At 37.9% G+C, this 23,232-nt stretch overlaps 2 protein-coding genes across 3 annotated transcripts in view; both read left to right on the top strand.

Annotated features, from left to right (window-relative positions):
* Positions 1-392: 392 nt before the first annotated feature.
* LOC112046445 (TRAF3-interacting protein 1) lies at positions 393-9,846 on the top strand. Of its 2 annotated transcripts, none has more exons than XM_024083064.2 (6): positions 393-584; positions 1,717-1,834; positions 2,859-3,877; positions 3,952-4,116; positions 4,187-4,398; positions 9,563-9,846. In XM_024083064.2, exons 1-6 carry the CDS (start codon positions 582-584, stop codon positions 9,714-9,716), a joined length of 1,671 nt encoding a protein of 556 aa, XP_023938832.1. In that variant the 5' UTR covers positions 393-581; the 3' UTR covers positions 9,717-9,846. The 2 variants fall into 2 exon arrangements, with proteins under 2 accessions (XP_023938832.1, XP_023938831.1); XM_024083063.2 differs by having other exon boundaries at positions 393-759.
* Positions 9,847-15,608: 5,762 nt separating this feature from the next.
* Positions 15,609-23,232, top strand: part of LOC112046440 (mucin-5AC) — a 34,313-nt gene continuing 26,689 nt past the window's right edge. The window contains exon 1 of the mRNA XM_024083057.2: positions 15,609-15,791. Coding sequence (XP_023938825.1) covers positions 15,740-15,791 — 52 coding nt within the window. The 5' untranslated portion in view covers positions 15,609-15,739. The remainder of the gene's footprint in view (positions 15,792-23,232) is intronic.

Genomic DNA, 23,232 nt, shown 5'->3' with positions numbered 1-23,232 from the left:
CGTCTGAGATATCTTAAAGTTAGGCAGTGAAAGAAATAGAAGATAATTACAACTGTATGTCAGACCGAGACAGAATGACAGGACTCGTAAACAGAGAAATTCATGGTTAAATACATTTGGTCACAGATTAAGATTACTTGAAGGTAACTTAGACTAATTATATAAGAACTAGTATCGCACCCAAATTCACAAACAAAATTGTTATTTTTCGAGGACAACAAGCTTAGATTAGGTATATAACTTAAACTAAACCAAACCACCATCCTACTTCACAAAATGATATTTTTACGGAGCTTTTTAAGCGAGGAACTCGATTACAACTATGAAACATCGAATAAATAGAAACAGTTTTTATAATCGCATTAGATCGTTGAATATATACCTACTTTGACAGAAAAGTAACGTCTAGAAGGTTGTTCCACAATGGTAACTTCGTCCAACGATTTTTACGTGAATTTGACTCCGTCGCTATAGTAACCAATGAAATTTTATAAACGTAAACAAATACTTAATTCTATTCTGTAAATAGTAGTTACCAGTCATCATATATTAATTTACTCTTTGCCAGTCATAATATTTTTATGGTTAGTCTACAAAAGTATCTTTTACTGATTATAATGTACAATGGAAAAGGAGATGAACCCCGAGATAGTAAAAGCTACTCAAATATCACTCGGGAAATACGTGAAACGTCCTCCACTTACTGATAAGTTGTTAAAAAAACCACCATTTAGATTTCTTCATGATATCATAACTTCGGTATGTACCTACTATCGATTCAAATCTAAACTTATTTATTTAAATTCATCCACTGCTAGACAAGCCTTTTGCATGGCTTCCAAACAAAATGGTTTCGGGCCGCCAGTATCGGACGAAAAGACGTCGCGGAGTTTCTCGAACGCTGGCCAACCGAGTTGGATTCGGTGATTTACCTCCTCAAAATTGGACCTACCTAACTAGACCGTGTGTCCTAGGTATATACCTACACCCACATCAATGCCTTGACAACCACATCGTCGGCAAATCGCAGTTGAGTGATTAACCTACTTGCCATTGATGTTGATGCCAAATCTACAGGTCTTCAAACGCATCTATACAATATATGTTCTCAAATCGTGCCAAGTTACATTTGAATTAATTTAGTAGTTTCAGCATGATGCCCTGTCAACAAAAATCCGGACAGACAGACAGACGCGAAAAATAAAATATTTTTGGCTTCAGTATCGCTAATGTCCTAAAATTTTCAAAATATATCCAATGTACAAATTTTGACCTCTTAGTTTTATTGTATTTTAAAGTTATAGATTAGTATGATTTCTGTCATACTGTGAAGTTAATAGGTACGTAGGTATAGATAGATATTCTATTTTCCGAAGACGTGAATGTGTGTAAGGTTTAGTAGCAACATGTAATCGTGTTCACTAGAAGCTAGAATATCGCTCGTCACCGATGTTTGATTCAAATCCTCAGTGTAGGATCCCCTTACCCGGTTCCGGCCCGCCGCCTGAACTGGTTAGACGTAACACGAAGGCAGGTTCTACTGGACCTGAAAAGGGCAAGACGGGCTTACCACGTCACATGTGTATAAACGCGGTGTAAATAAGTTTATTTACAACGCGTTTATTTACAATGATGACACAGCCAGACTCGCATACTGCGACCGAACGCAAAGAAAATAGATAATGTCATGACCTTATTAGTCTGGTGTTGTTACAGGTATTGAAATCGACAGGGTTTTTCAGTGGTTTATTTGATGAGGAAGAGTTGATTTCTGACAATGTTAAAGATAGGGAAAGTAAAATATTGTTTCTCAATAAAATAATAACCGTCATAGGTGAGTAACTGAGTACACATCTAATATTGTGACACAGGGTTATTATCATAGCTGGGCACCGTTAATCCAATAGTTAACTTCGTTAATCGATAATCCGCTACAAAAAAAGTTAGCTTCGTTAAACGTTAAAGCGTTACATTCCGGAAGAATTAACGCAAGTTAACGTTAATCGTTAATCCGTTAATATGACTGTAATATTACATTTTTATATCAATGTGTGAGATCACCATTGAAAAAATAAGGATGAGCACTGGGGAAAAGTGCCATAATTTGTTTTTAGTAGATTTTATCTATATTTAACATAAATATAGTAATTTGTTGATTTCTGTGAAAAAAAAAAACAGTCATCATTTCTTACTTGTCTGAACCTGCATTTCGCGTTGCGCGGTAAATAGTAGGCATTGGATTAACGATTAACGAACTTCTGCATATTAACGGAAGTTAACGTGTCCGTTAACATTTTAAAAAGTTAACTTAAAAGTTAATCCGTTAATCAAAATGTTAACTTCGTTAATTAACGATTAACGGATTAACGAGTTAATGCTCAGCTATGGTTATTATGTAACTCGGTGTACCATTCAAGTAATCAGTTTACATCGTTTTTCATTGTATTTTTGTTTTTGCAATTATCTATCATTGTGTTTTCAACGAAATGACACAATAATCGTCATTATATGTAAAGTAAAATTAGTCTAATAGTGTTAGTAGCAGGTAGTAACGTTATTTTAACGAATTACTGATATTTACGTTATTTTGTTGAAATATTCATGTTAGACGATTGTTAAAACAAAACTTCATTGCCACTTGATGTAAAATGGCGTAGTCAAGGCAATTTCGTAGAAATAACTATATTAGATGATCACAAAAACGAAAATACGACGAAAATCGATGTAGCGACTCATTGTTTGGATATATACAATAGGAATTCTCCTCCTAATAAATATGTAATAGTATGGAGCTATAATTGGCTCTATATTTTTGATACAATCGAGAATATTTTTTATTGTTATAACACTAATTTCAGGTACTACAACGGGAAAATCTTTGTCTGTTAAACCATCAAAAATAATAGCTGGTCAAGAGCCAGAAAGAACAAATGAACTTTTGCAATGCCTTGCTCTTGCTTTAGATAATAATTTATCTTCAGACGAGGCTGTAAAGTCATATAAAGAAACTGTAAAGTTGAATTCATCAAGTAACAAAAAAACCAGGGATGCTGTCAGCCCTGTAAAAAAAAGTTCCGAATCGAGAAAAATAAACTCTAAAAGTAGTGATAAATCGATAAAAAACGTTAAGAGTGATAATAATGGTACTAAATCTAAGAATAAAGAAATCAACAACATTAAAAAAGAAACAAATTCAAAAAAATCATCGCTTCCACCAAAAGCCACTAAAAAAGTTATAGAAAAAGTAAAACAAGCGAATACTATAAAAACTTCAGACGACGAAATTATAAGAGATAGTGACAATTTTGAAATAAAAGTTGATCAAAATTCTAGCCTCGATGTGCTTGATGATCTGGATGATGCAGATGTAACAAAAGAAGTTAATGCTGAACCCGATGTAAATGTTAATAATGAATATTTACCATCACAAGAATCATCAAAAGATGAGGATAAACATGAAGGGACATCTAAAACTGAAAACATTATAGCTGAAGATAATTTGACAAATCATGAATATTCAACATTTGGTACAGAACACGTGGAAAATAAATATGAAAATAAAGAAGAAACTATAAAATCAAACAATGAACTTGAACAATCCATACCTCATCAAAAAACTGAAGTTGAAATAATCCAGAAAAGTAATGAAAATAACAGTACAACCGATCACAATATTGTACAAACGCATGACAAAAAAGTCACTGACACTTCTAACATCAAGACATCAGACATCAAGAGACCGTCAAGCGTTAGACCATCTTCTTCAAGACCAGGTGCACCAAGGATTCGCGAAAAGCATGATAATATTATTACAAGTGTTGAAAATCTTGTGGGATGTAAAGTAAATATTATAGCAGAAAAAACAGTCAATGAAGAGGTATGACAAAAGAGAATATGAAGTAAAATGTTATTGCTGTGATCAATTATTACTAAAGTTAATTTTATTTATAGGAAGATGAACCTACCATCGTAATAATGGATAATACAGATAACATCACAAGTATGCAAGAGGAAAATGCCCATTTACAGACATCATCTGATCAGCATGGTCATTTGGTTCAACAAATTTTGAACGCACAAAAAGAATTTACCCAAGCTGCAGGAATTACAGAAATTGCAAGTATTTCTTTATAAGCTGATTTGTCTTTTTTGTATTCTGATTTTTTTAATAATCTTTTGTTATTAGGAGTGGCAATTTGGAGCTCAAAAAGCAAGAGATGTAATGCATCAAGAATTTGAACAAATAAGGTTTAATGTGCAAGCTCTTTCGAGAGTAGCTAATCCCCTCGGCAAATTATTAGATCACATTCAAGAAGACGTTGAAGTAATGCGCCAAGAACTGCAACAATGGAAGATGTCATATGAACATGCTTCAAAAGAACTACAAAAACAAAAAGCGTTAGTGGCTTTCATTATTATTATTTATACATAGGATCACAAATGGGTTCGAGTAACAAACTCGTCAGCCCAGAGTTGGGAAGTTGATTGTAAAACGCCCCCATGCCTCAGTGAGCATGTTAAGTAATCGGCTCCACTTAATATCATTAACATCATAATTTAATTATTGTTAAATATTTCAACTACTAGCTGACGCCGCGCGGTTTCGCTCGCGTGGTTTCAAACTCTTCAGCTTCTTCAGCTTTCAAATATTATCGACCTAATAGGCTACAAGCCATTGGAAAAAATTAACCTGTGAAATGAGCCAACTTGAATAATGCTTAGAAGGCTATTACTATAACAGAGGGGGTGTAGTGGAGTATTAGCGCCTGTATTGTCAGTCGGTTTATATCTACAAGTATTAAACGATATGGTCAAGTTAAATGCGTTGATACCCCACAAACTCTCTTCAGTGGCTCCAAGCAGCCGTATTGCACGCGGCGGCCACACCCCGGTAAACCGCGCTGATTCGCGGGCTAAACCTGGAAGAGGGGGCCTGACACTTCAGTGAAAGGCTTTCAGCGGATCCCTCCCGCAAAAGTGCATAAAGTCTGCCCTGGCGAGAAAGGCAACCCAACGCAGACATGCAACGGAATTGGCGGACTCGGCGAGGCAGCAAGGCAAGGTGGATGGCCTAGGGCGGCGGTAGAGGGCGATAGAAACCGTCGGCCAGACACAACATCTGATCTTCTCTCCAATCGTAGCGGATTTCCGTTCCACTGGACCCAGAGAAGTGAAGACGAGTGTGTGCATCTGTGTCCTGCGCAAACACTGCTGCACCCTAATATATCCTGCGCACCTGACTGCTTCCGAAATTTGGACTCCGATACAAATTAAGTCCTGTGGCGATGGGTTGAAGTAGAGAAGTTCGGTATGATGTTTACTGGATTTTGTCTGATGCCTACACACAGGCGGCTCCGGGGGTGTGTGATGCACCGTGGTCGCTTTTGCACTGCGCTTGGGGTGACAGTGTGAACTCGGCAACACCCGGGGTGACAAAGCAGCCCTATTTAGGGAGGCACTGCTTTCCCTGCGCCGCCAGGGAGGGAGCTAGAAAAGGTGCTCCAAACAAATGCTCACTCCACTATATAGGGAAGGTAGTAACCACGGCTGCCTCTACATCTGAAATATCGTGGTCGACGCTACAAACGTAACAATAGATCTATAACTTCTAGCATAACCTTAGGCGCATGGAATGTCCGTACGCTTCTTGATCACGATAATAATGCCTGTCCTGAAAGAAAGACGGCTATCGTAGCTCGAGAGCTCCGCCGCTTTGACATAGATGTGGCTGCTATCAGTGAAACGCATCTTCCTGATGAAGGAGAGTTAACGGAGCATGGTGGTGGTTATACTTTCTTTTGGAAAGGCACTCCGGAGACTGAAACAAGAAGGTCAGGCGTAGGGTTTGCTATTAGGAATAACTTAGTAAAGCGCCTCTGGGAGTACCCCATACATATATCTGATCGCATGAGCACTCTGCGCCTTCACTTAGAAAATGACAACTTTCTGAATATCATCAGTGTATATGCACCTACGCTTGACAAACCTATTGAGATTAGGGAAAAATTCTATGAGGACTTAACTCGCTATGTCCAAAGTATCCGCTCTAGAGAGCAAATGATAATTCTAGGGGACTTCAACGCCAGAGTGGGGAAAGATTATACAGTGTGGCCGAAAGTGCTAGGAAGACATGGTGTTGGTAACATAAATAGTAACGGCCAACTGTTACTAAGTTTCTGTGCTGAATTCGACCTAGCAATTACTAATACCATGTTTCGGTTAGCTGCCAAGTATAAAACAACTTGGATGCACCCAAGATCCAAGCACTGGCATCTAATTGACTATGCAATAGTAAGACATCGCGATCTATCCCAAGTGCAAATCACGCGCGTAATGCGTAGTGCGCACTGCTGGACTGACCACCGCCTGGTTATTACTAAATTGAAGCTCTGTTTACGTGCTCCTCGAAGATCTTGCAACGCTAAGTCCTTACGTTTGGATTTAGAAAAGCTTAGAAACCCAGGAGTGAGAGAGGAGTATCGGCAATCCCTGGAACAAACGTTTCCAATACTCGGATCAGATACTGTAGGTATTGATTGGACGATCTTCTCCTCTCACCTTCTGGACACAGCTGAATCCATAATAGGGCGTAAAGCGGCTAAGAACATAGACTGGTTTGACGTAAATGATGAATGCCTAAAGGCTGCTATTAGTAGGCACCGATCTCTTCTACAACAACATACAGGCAAGCGGCAAGGGGAGTTACCTGCTAACATCAAGATGAGTGGTGTGGAGCTGCGCAAGCTCTGTCGTGAAACGAAGAACAGATGGTGGCAGGACAGAGCACGTCACATACAGTGGCTTTCTGATACAAATCAGTTCGGAGAGTTTTACTACAATGTTCGTAGGCTGATTGGTGCCACCCCTCGCATCAGAGTACCGTTGAGGACTGTCAACGGTGACCACCTACTAAATACCAAGGAAGAGGTACTGAACAGATGGGCAAGTCATTTTAAAACGCTGCTCAATGTTGATCGAGGAGTGGATCTTCAGCATATTGCAATGTTGCCACAGCTTCCCGTATTTACAAATTTGGACGAGCCGCTGTCATTGTCTGAGGTCGTCATTGCCATTAATCAACAAAGGAACGGTCGAGCGGTGGGTACGGACCTTTTATCAGGGGAGCTTCTAAAATACTGTGGCGAGGAGATTCACAAAGTCATCTGGAATCTTTTTGGGCGTATGTGGGACGAGGAACGTGTTCCAGATACATCACAGATTATTCCTCTCTACAAAAACAAAGGTAACCGCTCTGAATGCAATTCCTATCGGGGTATATCTCTCTTATCTTCTCCTGGTAAAATCTTTGCCAGGTTGCTTTTGAACCGCCTAAAGCCATTGTCAGAAAGCTTGCTACCAGAAACTCAGTTTGGCTTCCGGCCTGAACGTGGTACATGTGAAGCTATTTTCTGTGTCCGTCAACTGCAAGAAAAAAGCAGAGAACAAGGGCAATCCATCTACTTGTGTTTCGTAGACCTTGAGAAGGCTTTCGATAGTGTACCAAGAACTGCGTTGTGGATGCTGTTAGAAAAACTGGGCTGCACAGAGAAGTTCGTGAAACTTTTGCGCCTCCTCCATGACAATATGACGTGTTGTGTAGCAGTTGATGGCGAGCAGTCGGACTTTTTTCATGTTACGTGCGGGGTCAAGCAAGGGTGTGTTCTGGCACCCACCATGTTCGCTTTGTATTTCGCAGCCGTAGTACGCGAAGTTTTGCAAATTGTGAATGAAGGTGTCAGGATTCGCTTTCGGACAGATAGTGCACTCTTTAATCCAGCTAGGCTTAAAGCAAAAACTAAAGTATCTTACGCCATGATTACTGACATTATGTATGCAGATGACCTCTGCTTCGTGGCAGATTCTTTAGATGGCCTACAACAGCTTGTATCCATCTTGGATACTTATTGCTGTAAGTATGGCCTTAAAGTTAGCACAACAAAGACAGAGGTAATGTATGGTGTGGGCCACGAAGACCTGTCCATACAACTTGACAACAAGATTCTCAATCAAGTTGATAAGTTTCGATACCTTGGGAGCACCGTAACAACAAAGTGTGATCTCGATATTGAAATCAATAGCAGAATTAGCGCGGCGGCAGCAGCATTCGGTAAGCTGAACGCCAAGGTCTTCAGCTCACACGACCTGAAACTGTCTACGAAAGTGTCAGTATATATGGCTGTTGTATTGCCTAACCTTTTATATTCGGCTGAGACGTGGTGCTTATATCGTCATCACATACGCACACTCGACCGTTTCCACCTTCGGTGTCTCAGGAGCATAATGAGGATCCGATGGCTCGATCAAGTGCGCAATACTGAAGTGCTACGAAGGGCCGGTGTGGATGGAATTGAGGCTTACCTTATTAAGCGACAACTACGTTGGTGTGGGCATGTCCTGCGAATGCCGGATGAGCGGGTAGCTAAACGCATCTTCTTTTCAGAACTCCAGAATGGCAAGCGCAAGTCTGGCGGCCAGTACCTTCGGTACAAAGATGTTCTGAAAAGACACTTAAAACGTTGTAATATAAATCCCTCGCGTTGGGAGGACATGACTACAAATCGTGCAAAGTGGAGACAAACGGTGAAAGACAAGACAAAGGAGTTTGAACAACAACGTCGACTCGACTTAGATCGGCAGCGAGATGATCTTAAGCTTCGTCCACCTGTCGCAATTCCATACAATTACTGTGATGGTGTGCTAACCTGTGCCCTATGTAGTCGCACTTTTAAGGCCAAAATAGGGTACATTAGTCACTGGAAAGCACACCAGAGAACTATACATCCGAGTTCCTTACCCTGATTTGAGGAGTCTGAAGCGTCGCTATAGCCGAAATCGGCTTTGAGGCATCATCATCATCACTATAACAGAAAATAACTCAGTGAATGGAATATCTCAGGTACAAATAAGAATTACGACTAATTAAAATGATTAAAAATAAATGTCGAAAAACCTAGTGCCGTACAAACGGTGTATTTGCCACGTAGTGGTGGTACCGGCATAAGAAGTCAGTGCAAATTTTTAATTTGCCGATAATTGCAGAAGCAATATAGGTAATTTATTACTGTACAAAATTTGTGTAATTCCTTTTGTACACATATGTACTTTACCCGTAAACACCGTTGGTACATATTTCCAGCGCACAGGTCGAAAACATGGGTCGCAACCGTATCCCTACTCCCATATGATATAAGGTCATTGTAAAATGTACGGCATCATGTTCAAAATATTATTTAACACGGACAAAAAATTTAATAATATTTGTTTAAATAAATAATTATCGAAATGTCCCGTTCAGAAATGACGGCATAGTGCTCAGAGTTATTTTCTGATATAGTAACAACCTTCTAAGCGTTATTTACGTCTGTTTATTTCACGGGTTAATTTTCTCAATGGGCTTGTAGTCTATAAGTCTGCCAACCCACATTGAAACAGCATGGTGGGTCTAATCTAATTATCCCCTCTCCTATTATGAGGGGGGGGGGGGCTTATAGTGGGCCATTGAAATAGGCTGATAATTATTATAATTTATAATATGATTCTAATAGAAGCTATTTTGTTACAGTGCAACTGAAGAATATTTATTACCCCTTTATGCACGGAAAAAGCAATTAGATGTGGAAATAGCAGAGAAACAGGATAAAATAAACGATCTAAAAATTATAATACATAAAAACGTCTCTAGGATTGATAAACTATTATCGAGTGCGAATATTTAATAACCTATTGTTTATTAGACATAAATTATATAATGTACTTAGTAATAAATAATATAACTACTTAGATATTAAGTACCATAATTATAATTGTTAAAGTTTGCACATTTCAATCAGTAAAATATAATAAAACCTTGTGCATTTGTTTATTCGCTAATACCTATAGACCGGTCAATCTAGACCACAAAATGAGAAAGAGGGTACATAAAATCCCAACAACCTGAAAATCAGTAAAATTGTTCAAAACATAATTATAAATAATGTTTAAAAGTTCCCCATCATTCCCGTGTATAGAAAAAAATTTATTCAAGGTCAAAGGTCAAAAAAAATTAGTTTGTCGCGATTTTCAGCAAAACGGTAAGTTTTATCATAAAAGTACTTCAGACAAAATAGGGATGATGACAGTTTTTTAAATTGTATATAAATTAACAGTAATGCTATGCTAATAGTAAAGCAATTTCGTAAAAGTAACGGGGTATCTGCGATCATAACTTTCGGAGCTACGGGGATTTAAAGGGTCAGATTTGCGGCGCTGCCGCGGATCCCTGAAAACGCCCCATACAAAATGGCACGAGCTAATGACGTCGTAGGCAATGTAATGATGGTTAGATTTGTATAGGCGTTCAAACAAAATTACTAATATCTTTGTTATATGTGCGTTTATGTTTATAGTTCATTTATTAAAAAATATCACATTAAATGTAAGGAAGCTAAAACTGTATGAATTTTCATCTAATTACGACAAAAGATTTTTAATAGATTTTGAAATTTTATAATCTCATTTATTTTGCAAATATCCAGACAATTTTTGCTTTTTATGTATAAATTAGTTAACATTGACCTTATTTACCCGAATGTGTCATATAAATCGATATATTTAAACCTAGTCATCATCCCCATTGTAGATCATAAAATTATCCATAAAAAATGTATCAACACTTTTTTTCTTACGAGCCACTGTTTCTGACCTTCACCTTCGAATATCTAAATTGAAAGGGCTACTATGTGTGCTCACTGTAGGTATATGAGTATCAGTCCTTCTAAAAAGCTCGACTGATTTAATTTGACTATTTGTTTCATTTATGACCAATTTAATGATATATTTGTGCATGTTAGTTATTGGTTTGGATTTATATCCAAACCAATATGGGGAATATAGTATATGGGATCTGCTAGTAGACATAGTAGATAACTGTTTATGTAACCTATATTAAGTTAAAAATACCTTGTTATATAAATCAAAAGTCTAGTATATAACAAGTGAAATCTATTTATTTTAAGACTACAATTATTAGAGAATAAAGGACTAAGACATAAAAGCTTAATCATTACAAATTACAACTAAATTAAAAATAAATATCAGCAGTGCAGTTTATCTTTGCTGTATTACATAATAGTATATTTCTAGAGGGAGCATCTAACGAGGCCAGTAGTGCTAACATGCGTCAAACAAGATGATTTAGTAAAGAGATATAGACCAATTTCAACCATTGGCTGTGCACGCCGGTATTACTTACTGCTATCTCTTTCATTGTGTTGGGACGATTGGACCTCTTATAATAAAAGGACATACAATCATGTAGAAAATTTCACTTAAATCAATCAATTTTTTCAATTCAATTCAATTTTGCTTTGAATGTTTTAGAATTATTGGTAAAGAAAATTATACTAAAGGCGTTTAAATATAGTCCAATATTCAATAAAATCTCAAATTCAGAACAAATTCAACCTTAAGGATTGAGTTCAAGGTTGAATTTGCAAATGCAATTATTTGAATTGAGTGCCAAGAAGTTGTGTTTTTTGGTCGCTGATTTTGCATCCACTTTTTAATAGGAGATTGATGGTTGGGACGAAAGATATAGAACTGGAACTACAATGTCACCATTGGACGACATTTTGTCAATTTCAATTCACAGGTCGCATGTCAGCACTCCTGATGGGATCAGTCCAAAGCAGGGACTATTCCGCCCAATTCCCGTGGTATACACAGGTTCACCGTCTCATACCATGGGACATGGGACAGTGTTTCCCATATGCCTTTGCATTTACATAGAACAAATTGTATCTGCCCAAATTGTGGCGTAGTATATAGATGTAGATACACCCGGTAGCCAACTATGCCAATGATCACACATTATCAATAATTCACATAAGGTATGAATAGTATTAACTTTAGTTAGAATATGCACCAAACTTATAGTCTACTCTGCATTTACAATATGTGGAAGTGTACAAGTATTAAAACCCCGCTGGGATATGTTTTTGTACACTGCACCATTGAAATAAAAGGCTATCTATAATGCTAGGCTATATAACCATAATGCTAGCCACTGATTGTGTGTTGGTCGTGATCTGCATGATGTCAGGCAGATTGAGACCAAAGCTGGATCTATATCTGTCTGACGTGTCATGTTGTGATGAATCAGAACAGAATCTGTATTATACATGTTATATGTCAATGTTTACACTTATGTGTTGTGTCTTGTCGTGATGGCTGCTGATGTGCCGCATACAAAATGTATGATACCGATTCTGTTGCATCACAACATGACACATCAGACAATATAAATCTGGCTTAACACACAATCAGTTTTATCAGATGTCCTGCTGTTGCAGTTTTATCAGATGAACTTATTGGATGGTGAGTGGCTAGCATAATGCCTTTCAAAGTGGAATCAAAGTTTGGTGCATCTCTCTATATCATATTTTATAATATATTTAACCAATCTAAGATAATATTAGATTACGAAATAGGCATTTACTTCCTTATTTGCATTTCTAACTTAGCAAGACCTAGTAATACAATAATTAATTAATTATGTTGCAACAAATAATAAAAGATTCATTTAGGTATAGGGGGATGTGGAGGGCTATCCGAGTTGTCACACATGCTCACATAGCATCCGCGCCCAACACGAGCACGTCTTTGACCTTTCAGCATATTCGCAGCTTGTTCAATACGCATCACCAGTCTATGTTGATTCTCCAAGCGTTCCAAGCAGTTTTTGCATATAGTTTTAGGAAGAGGGTCTGAACGAGACACCTGAAAGACCATAAATCGATTAAATTATGTTAAAAAATATCTATAGTCAATCAAAAATTAAGAAACACTTACGTTAATAGACAGATATCTATTTATTTTTTCAGATATACACAAACGTATGCCTTCTTCGCCATAAATGTGAAGAACAACTCGATGCATTTCAGAGCACAATCGACATATAAATCCTGTTAAAACGCCTCTATCTAAGCTGCCCATGGTTAAGTTTTATTTAAAACTTAGCTAAATCAATAAAAATACAGGAAAATGTAAGTGTATCATGAACAATGTAAGTATTTTGTTTATTAATTTCCGTAATTCCGTGGTAATTCCGTATCACATCACAGACACAGACCCACAGACATAGACTTAGATGCCCACAGATGACAGATCACAGAATACAGATTATATATGAAAATATTTGAGAAATATTATCTATGGTATGACGTACAAACCACAAACGGCTAAATTATATAATCTTTGGCTAAAGTCATAAATAATAAAGTCCACACACAGATTCTATTGCAGTCAGCTGGAATGGACAAAAAACACTAGCGCCATCTTAAATAAGTCCACAACATTTCTTTCTCCGCGGGAGTTTAAAATCTGTATTAAACATAGATTTACGAGTACCTATTAATCCTATGGTATTTAAATTAAAATTAAAAAGTAAGAAGCGATTTTCGAGAGAGAATTACTGATGAAATACCCAAGTTCTGTTTTGAATTATAATACCTGCGCAATGGCATTTCCTTTTTGCAAGCTATTTGTATTCACCCATATATTAGCTATATTTTTCTCCCTACTGCCCCTCCACACTGTTGAGTACAATAATTTATCCTATAGCAATGTATAATGTATAGTCGGATGCAATCTTTTTGACGTTTCCGAACATCGTGCATTATGCTGCGCAATGCGCAATACAACTTTAAAATACTTCTAATGTCCCCGGCACAGAGTAAAGATCGTATAAGTGAGTCTTTACAAGCAGTGTGGTGAAGGCGGTGAAACCCATAAAAAACAAACGTCACGCGTCTCCTTGACATCCGCGTAAACAAACTTTTTTCATAATTTGTATTTAAAAAAATTACACTAACAGCAATTACGTAAATTAATTTAATAATCAATAATTACCAATAAAAAATACTCCATCTTATTTCTTTAGTTTGTGTGAACAGTTTTTAAAATATTTAAAAACATAAGACGCCATTTTTCTTCAATAATTCGGCTTCGTGTCGTACTTACTCGAGAGTGTATTACTTTTTGAATTTTGTATTTGGAACGGCTACGATACCGTCATGTTCCGTATGCTCCATCTGCCTATTATTGAATAATCTGTGGTCCTCGGTTAAGCAAAGGCGCGGCGGCGGCGGGAGGGCATCACCCCGCGCGGTTTAGTGGCTAGTCATGAAAAGATGACGGACAGACTGGCGGACTTTAGCATTGGAATAATAATAGCTCGTATCCATTCTATGAGTGGATATGAGCTTACAAAATTAATAATAATTATTATTATTACCCAAACCTTTAACACATTTTAGATTTTGCCAGTAGATGTTACTAATGCAGGTCAAAATGCCTTCTGCAGGGATTATCAAAAACATATATGATAATAAAAAAAAGTACGAAAGCCTGAGATAGTCATACATCATCACCCATATTCGGCTCACTGTTGAGTACGAGTCTCCTCTCAGAATGAGAGGGGTTAGGCCAATATCTCTCCCAATGCGGATTGGCAGACTTCACACACATTGAGTTTATTATCCAATTTCACATTATCCAAGTGATATTTTTATATTTTCTACGGGACATCACGAGGAATCAATTCTCTAGTTGTTAACTATAACAACTGGGAACATACCTAATTTCTCTTAATAGGTCGCTGCAAACATGCAGAAGAGATTCAAATATGGTATCCGAGTAAGCCGTTTAAAGGATTTCTTCTTCGGGAAGGAAATACAGAAAGAGATATAGATAATAATATAAGCCCTTTTTTCTGATATACGTATTACTCAACAGATATATGTTCAACCTTAAACTCCGGGACTAAGATCTGTGCAGACTCTGTCTAGAGGCAGAGGAGACACCTATGCACATCTTATGCAATTGCCCAGCTCTAATACATAAACGCAAACTCCACTTAGGAAATTTCACAGTAAAGAGGTAAAACACATCCCAGCTTTGAAACTGCTGCTGTATTGGAACCAGTATTGGAGGGGAAATCTAGTCAGTGACGATCACAATAGATCGGTAACGGTCAACTTGATACAGGGACCTCGAGAAGACCTGTAGAGCCGCGACATAAAGAAGAAGAAGAAGAAGAAGAAGAAGAAGAAGAAGATATATGTATTATATTTAAGTTTTTTAAATTCAGAGTGCTTGTCGGCATAGGCCTCCTCTAAGTCTTTTCCACTCTGTTCGATCTCGTGCTACCCTCTTCCAGTGATTTCCTGCCATTAGTCTTATATCATCGACCCATATCTTCATCTGTCATCCTTTGCTGCGTTTTCCGTCTCTAGGTCTAGTCAGAAACAGTTGAACCCTACTTGCATTGGCTATCTCGAGAGCTAAAGGTATACTAAGCACAAAATCCTGACGACCTGTGCTGCGTTTTCTGTCTATAAGGTACCAGTCAGAAGCAGTCGAACTCCACGCCTTGCCTATCTCGAGCTTAGACCTTATTAATGGTCTTAGATCTCGAGAGATATAGATCCTAAGCACTAAATTATTCACGAAGTATGATATCGTACTGCTAATGATACTTAAAGAGGACAAGCGTTGTAGCAACAAAGTGCAGCGAAAGTACTAGTGTCCGCCAAATGATAATCTGTATCAACAGCGGCCAGTACTTATGCAACCAGCGGATCCGAACCGCCATTTGCCTTCCCCAGCCGCAGTAGGCAGTAGACTCCAGCCTCGGCCCGCGGCTGCAAAAAGTGCCATTGCAGTGTAACGACGTACTGTGATATTATTTATAGTGATCGAGATGAAACCGCTTTTATCGCTCTTTCTTGTGGCGATAGGATGTTTCTACACAGGTGAGTTTTTCAACAGATTGCATAAATTTTTAGTATGTAACAAATTTAAAATAATTTATTAAATATAAAACACGGATGAAACTCATGTGATTATTGTCGGAGTGAGCCCGACATTTTAAACCCATGTGGGGTTCTTAGTTATGAGCTAGATCATTCAACGCGGCGTGAGCTAAACTGAATAATTTATATTAAATACACTGTCTGACGTCTATAAGATGTTGGTTTAACAAGAGAAAAAGTTCATTAAAATGTATCTACTTACGGAAAAAAATTATAAATTAAAAAAAATGGTAAGCTCGACACATAATAACATTGGGTAACCTTTACCTATCGAATCGAGTCTTATTCATCAAAATCGGACGAATATAGACTAGGCGCTACGTGGGAACATATACGTAAAGACATATATACATATTCAACCGACTCTGCCATACATCATACATGAATGTGCGAAAGCCATCGCAATATTCTTAACGATGACTACCAATTAGACTTCGTAATGAAATCTCGTAGTATTTTGAAACTTCATTTAACTTTCATTGAAATAAGTAGATATCTAGGTAGTTATTGCTTAAATATTTTGCTAAATCAAATGCCGTAAGTAAAACAAAGTAAAAACCATCAGTGATTACAAACAAAATAACCACAGAAAGGTCGCTGGAAAAGTAAACATATTTTAGAACATTTCCTGTCCCGATATTGATAAAAGTTGTGTACCTACCTACATCTTGCGTCCGGCGTTTGTTATGTTTGTCAGGCTGTAGGACGCAATCTTGAACACATTCTATTGTAGAACCCATTAACTTTTAGCGTTTTCTGTTCTGTGATAAACCTAATGGCGTGCACAGAATACAATGCTTACCCTATCGGAATTTTCGCTCCGTTTATTTTTAACTGAGGAACTACCTAACACAAGAGTTGACGGTGTTCACGCTGCATATTATGTTAAATGTGGTACAGCTGCTGTATCTAGTAGGTATTCGCGCCAAAACTTCTGACTCCCAAAAGATTCTCTGATCTGTTGATTTTTCAATGTGATTTATTGGTATTGCTACAAACTCCCTAGATCAGAGGCATAGCTACCGACGTATCAGCCGTATCAATGATACGGGGCCCACGGACTTCAGGGGCCCCTTACGTGTAAAAGTAAAAATTTGTAAAATGTAAACCACAATATCATTTAATTCCTTGCTTAAAAGCGTGGGCCCAAAACTTGGAAACATCCTACAGAGGTTAAGTCATTGACATAAGTATTTATTTTAAGCAAGCATTTATGTTTCTTATGTGAGAAATCTTTATCCTTCATTAAATCCCTCCCAACTAATTTTTATATGGGGCCCCTCCAAGGCATGCTCCGCCATTCTAGATACTGTATACTCAAAAACCTTAGCCAAACCACTGTAGGTATTATCTAATTAGCATACGATGCGGCTTATGATTGATTATTAATAACTAAACGATATTCACCGAACCAAAGTCCTTTTGGTATTGAGAGCGACATTTTCACCTTGTGAGACTTTACTGCATTTCATAACCTGCATAAAAATTCAGGCTAAAGAATTAACATCAAAAAGGTCCAATATTCGATACCGGTCGTTGCATTAAGGCCCAGCTTATTTGGAGGCGAATAATTATAATAATGAATTAATAGTATTCTAGTGTCTTGAATCTCTAGAAGATGACTAATTTTATTGAAATGCAAGAAGCACGCTCGTGTTCGATCAAACTCGATAGCCCCGCAGTTGAAATGCAAAAGGTCTGGAGTTTGAATCTTGTTTTGGACTCGCGCACCATACCCATCTAAGCCTTAAGGAGACTTGTGCTCAAAAGTGAGCCGAATATGGCTTGTTAATGATGATACTTTCCGAACTTGATTGTCTGTTTTGCAAACCTCGGCAGTTAAGGTAGAAATACTTAGGTAGATAGATTGTATTTGTACGTTAAAAACAATAAAAATAACTAATTGCAGGAAATTTGGCCTCATCTTGTCTTATTAGTAATTTGACGGATAGTTCATAATTTACTCTATGAAACTATTACAAAGTTAATTATAGACGTCCTAGTACATAAATATATACTTAATACCTAACCTATGCATCCTAGAGAGGTGGTGCAGTTGATATTGATAGTGTCGTAATATTCGACGACCTCTTTGGCGCAGTGAGTTTGGTTTTGACACAGGTCTTGATTTTAATATATAGTTCAAGTTAATATAAAATATTTATAAAATGATGTACTTGAAGACGAAAGTCTTCGAACAGTGCGTGTTGCCATTGATGACCGGCCATCAATGGCATGTGGCATGAGTGAAGCCATGTGGCTCGTCGATTCTCGACGTGCCACATAGCTGGGGCATGGCTTCACGATCACGTGAACGTGCCACGTGTTCACGTGATCACGTGGCACGTGACACGATCACGTGCCACGTGATCACGTGGGCCACGTGATCACGTGATTGGCCCACGTGATCACGTGGGCCAATTGATCACGTGGCCTATCGATAGCAAATGTTATTCCCATATTTTTTTTTAATTTTCAAAACGTTAGCGTTTTTAGAAAGAGAATCGCCGTGCCACATGGTTACAGGCCCATAGACTACACTTTATGCCGGTATTGTCAAGGGAACGTATACATACCCGTATAGTTATAAATGCAAAATTGTCTTATTAGATTTACCAGAGAAGCAGAGAACGTTCGGATAACAACATAAATGGCAATAATATATAACAGACCGGCACGCTGAGATAAAAGAGAAGAATTTACTCATATGACCCCGATGACAACACACCAGATTTAATCTAGTGCCACAATATATTAATGTGGAAAGTAAAAAGCTTCCAATTTTGTTATTAAATACTTTAACCTTTTCGTCGTAAAAGTAGCACAGACGGACACAAGATGTGTCATAACTCAACGGACAAAATAAAGCTACCAGTTACGAGCGCACTGTTATGGAAGCTTGCTAACCTGTAATAGAGCAAAAGCCTGTGGCTAGACCAGACCTTCTTCCAAACAAATAATATTCCAAAATCAAAAGAAAATATGAAACCAAAATGCAACACGTTACAAAATGCATTCGTCGTTATCAACCCATATACGGCTCACTGCTGAGCTCGAGTCTTCTTTCAGAATGAGAGGGGTTAGGCCAATAGTCCACCACGCTGGCCCAATGCGGATTGGCAGACTTTACATGCGCAGAGAATTAAGAAATTCTCTGGTTTGCAGGTTTCCTCACGATGTTTTCCTTCACCGATTGAGACACGCGATATTTATTTTCTTAAAATGCACACAACTGAAAAGTTGGAGGTGCATGCCCCGGACCGGATTCGAACTCACACCCTCCGAAATCGGAGGCAGAGGTCATATCCACTGAGCTATCTGGGCTTGCAACACATTAACGGGCAGATATTACTTTCCTTTTCATTCTTTTTATTAGGTATCTGTTAAGATGCCCCCTTTGGAAATACAAAATGTAACGAACCGGTATCTCGCTCGACATTCACATACACCACGTAACAGATTACGTTAAGTAGGTTGTTGGTCTGTTTTCGAGTGTTGGACCATAACTTAGCTATGTACAAAAACAACTAAGTACGAATAGGTTTGAATTTTTCAATGCACATGACGGTGAACGGTCATAAACACCCGTAATCTATACTTAGGTATAATAAATCTGTAGAGAGGTCAATTCTGTACATGAAATATATTTCCAAAATAACTATCAGGGGGTGATTAGTGATCGATACTGATGCCAAAAATGTTGGGAAAACGGGAGAAGTTACTACTGTAAGGGCTGGATTAAAGAGGTCTAAGAGCGGACGAAGTCGCAGGCGTCCGCTAGTATTAAGTAGAACTTGAAAATTGAATGTCATGCCAGCTACTCACCATCAATCACGTCGTACCTGCAACGCTAACAGCAGGTCATCCGAAAAAACTGATCGTGTGTTGATCGCGATTTGTTTGATGTCATGCACACCGCGACCAACACACTATCAGTTTTATCGGATGTCCTTCCGTTTGCGCTGCAAGAACATTTTATGATTATTGAAAGTTTGTCAGACTATGCCGTAACATACCATATGTACGAATAAGTAAGGTAGCCAATTAATTATAAGTTAAACAAACATCTGGTTCGTTAAATTAATAAATAATGAATACTTTGTGTAAGCGAACTAAGATAGTAGGGTATTTTATTAGTTATTACTATAGGCATCTAGTAATAATAATACTTTACAAAAATCCTTAACCTCACGGAACAAATCATAAGTTTCAGCACGAGGACAACGTCGCGGACAGCTAACAGTTATATACGTTTCAGTTTTACCGATTGTTCAGGGTTATAATTGTAGTGATTAAGTACTTGTTACAATTGCCTGTTATCATTATTTGTGGTTTGTTTATTATGCATATTAAATTATTTAACGGACTAAAGTTCCGCCCGCAGCTACTACGTAGCCCTGAACTGAGCTTACCGACACCTTTCACGAGATTATCAGTCAAGATAGGTGTTTTATATGAGGCTGCCTTTTTAATTTGTTTTTTATATTATTTTTTGTAAAAAATGCCCAAATAACAATATTACGATATGTCCTATATGATCCGATTAGTCACTAGGAATTCAGAACACTTAACGACACGATCATTTTATTCATTTGTAGATTTACATTTTTGCTAAGTAGTTACGAGTAGTAGATGCTAGCGGCCGCTTGCGACTCCGTCAGGGAGAAAATGTTTTTCATTTAGCTCTTATTCCCTGTTTAACTCTATTAGTCTTTAAATTAGTAGTAGAGCTTTCTCCCGGGGAAGTACTACATGATCATTTCAGCCACTAAGCAATAGGTTTTGTATATAATGGCATATGTGTTTCTGGTGTATGTATTCATTATTCACTACCCATTAAGTGGTAATGCCTTTATGTACCAGCCTAATGAGGCTGCATATCAACGCGAAAATGTGTAAAGGAGCAAATACAGCTTTAAACAAATTAAATACAAAGCTTCTTTCTATAGGTAGTTATTTCACTTATCGGTTTCAGCTTTTTCTGTCGTGGAACCCGGTCTTGATTCTGTATCCCTGCTCCCCTAGTCAAGTGGCATGTCGATTCTCGAGATCTTGATCACGTGACCTGTCGACAGCAAATGTCATTGCCACACATCTTTCTAGTTTACGAAGCGTTAGCGATCGTAGAAAGAGAATCGTCGTGCCACTTGGCTAAGGGGGCTGGCCATTACTACCATGCATTTGTTATTACTGCATTTTAAGACCATTCTTTTTTACTTTTTTAACAACGAGGACGTTTTTGATGTTTAGTGTATAAGCACTAACAGATGCCCCGCAGTTTCATGAGTGGCGATAAAACATTGAGTGGTGGTTTCATAAGTGGCTATGTTACTCGTTGATAATGTTTCTTCCCATTAGAGAAAACATTTTAAAAATCTGTTTAGTGATTTATGCGTGAAGGCGTAATAAACAAACATACAGCATTTGTTTAGTATAAATTTATTTGGGTAGGTAAGTATACGTATACGTAATGCTCACCGATAATAGCCGTTTTGGAGGTTTCAGAGTGATAATGTTCCACTCCAACAATTACTATTAGATATTAATGATAATGTTCATTGGCCTTAGCCATGTGGCATGCCGATTCTCTTTCTACAAACGCTAATGCTTCGACAACGAACAAAATGCATGGGAATGATAGATCCGATCGACAACTTGATCACGTGAACTGTCGATCATGAATGTCATTCCCAAACATTTATAATTTTTGAAGCGGCATTTGTAGAAAGAGAATCGACGATAGTTAAAGCCAATGGAAATTATATTAATATCTAATAGTGATTGTTGGAGTCGAACATCATCTGATACCTCCAATTCTCCAAATCGGCTTTTTACCGTACCTACCTTTATAAAAGTTTACCTGTGTAAAACTACCAGTTTCCCAACACCGGATCATAGCCTGATTTCAGTACTCGAATCCACGACCTCGTGAACGTGATCCGAAGCCACAGCTAACGACTGGACCAAAGACTAGTCGACAGTGACCCACGATTAGGTACATAAATCTATTGCCTCGTAAAACGCAAATTGATTATGTTAGTAACTACAAAATACTGTGGTAGGTAGGTATTATAAAATTTAAAACCACGTTGGAATCTATAATGGAATAAGTCCAAGGCACTATCAATTTATTTACTCGTAATAACTCCACTCGCTTTAATGTAAATTTTGTCAATCATTTTGAAGCCGAACCGCGCGTTTATTATTTACTTGACTTATTTGCTCGTCATGATCAGCCACATACATGCCTCATAGCCTAGATACATGGTATTATAATATGTTTCCAGCCCCTGTAGCCAAGGGGCATCGATTCTCTTTCTACCATCGCAAACGCTACACTTGGCTACAGGGTCTGGCCTTCCTTCCCACTAAGCACATTGGGCAAGTGCTCATGGGACCCGCGATCGTTGGGCTCCCTGTTCCTCTTCCTGCTAGGTCATCATAAACGGCATTTATTAACAGCAGAACTTTACACGTTATACCTATCTGTTTTGACTAAATAGTCCTGTCCTACTACAGAGAACTATAAACGTTATAGAGGGTCCCCATTGTATTAATGTTCCCACTCATAATTTCAAACATTGCTGTTTAGAGCAGCCTGTATCCTGCAACTCTGCAATTCAATCAAAGTATCAGAAATGACAAGTGAGGGATTTATTTATTTATTTGGTCCTAGTAATAATAGCTAGTGATTCTTACAACATTTACATAATTACAATCTAAAATACAACTCTTAAGAGCTGCGGCTGAAGGAACAAGCGGCGAGGTAAACGCGGCAAACCTTATAGTGGCAAAAGTACGCCCATATGGTCCGAGCCACCATGAAAAGAAGAGAAAAAAAAAGAGACAGAAGAAAAGCGAGAGATCTAAATATAAAACATGGTTAGCGTGAAGAAATGCTAAGCGGTTCCGCGCTGACCACGAAGCACGAGGAGGTTATTTTTAGTCCGTGCAAGTCGGACATGCCCTGCCGACTAGCCGGCAAAAGTCCGGAGGGATTTTTTTGCTCCCCGAAGAAAAAAAAATAAAATCTAAAATACAAATACATACGGCTCCGTACAATCAAATTAAAGGGATCTCATATGATATGAGGAAAGTCATGGACGGATACTTAAACACCTTCAAAGCTAAATAGTACTTGTGAGCATTTAAAAGAGAGCGTAAAACGTCATGTCTAATCATAACGAGTTTAGTGACTGGTCATCGATGACCAGTCAGTGTTACCAACTCTCCAAAATATTTATGCCTAAAGTTGGTGTCAAAAACCCCTAAAATAGCCATAATTATTGAGTTGTCCCCCTAAAAAATATAAATTCATAATAATTTAGAAATAATATGCTGTCATATGTTTCAAAAGTCTATATTTAATACAGACAAAATA

This window comes from Bicyclus anynana, chromosome 21 (genome assembly GCF_947172395.1).
Source record: "Bicyclus anynana chromosome 21, ilBicAnyn1.1, whole genome shotgun sequence".
Taxonomy (NCBI): domain Eukaryota; kingdom Metazoa; phylum Arthropoda; class Insecta; order Lepidoptera; family Nymphalidae; genus Bicyclus; species Bicyclus anynana.
The sequence above is the reverse complement of the archived record's forward strand: the minus strand, read 5'-3'. Positions and strand labels throughout refer to the sequence as shown.

Bases quoted from the DNA above. Each gene is read 5' to 3' on its own strand.
- LOC112046445 (XM_024083063.2), top strand. From the start codon at position 625: ATGGAAAAGGAGATGAACCCCGAGATAGTAAAAGCTACTCAAATATCA. The intron at 760-1,716 runs GTATGTACCTAC...GTGTTGTTACAG, and splicing joins TTCATGATATCATAACTTCG to GTATTGAAATCGACAGGGTT. The intron at 1,835-2,858 runs GTGAGTAACTGA...CACTAATTTCAG, and splicing joins TAAAATAATAACCGTCATAG to GTACTACAACGGGAAAATCT.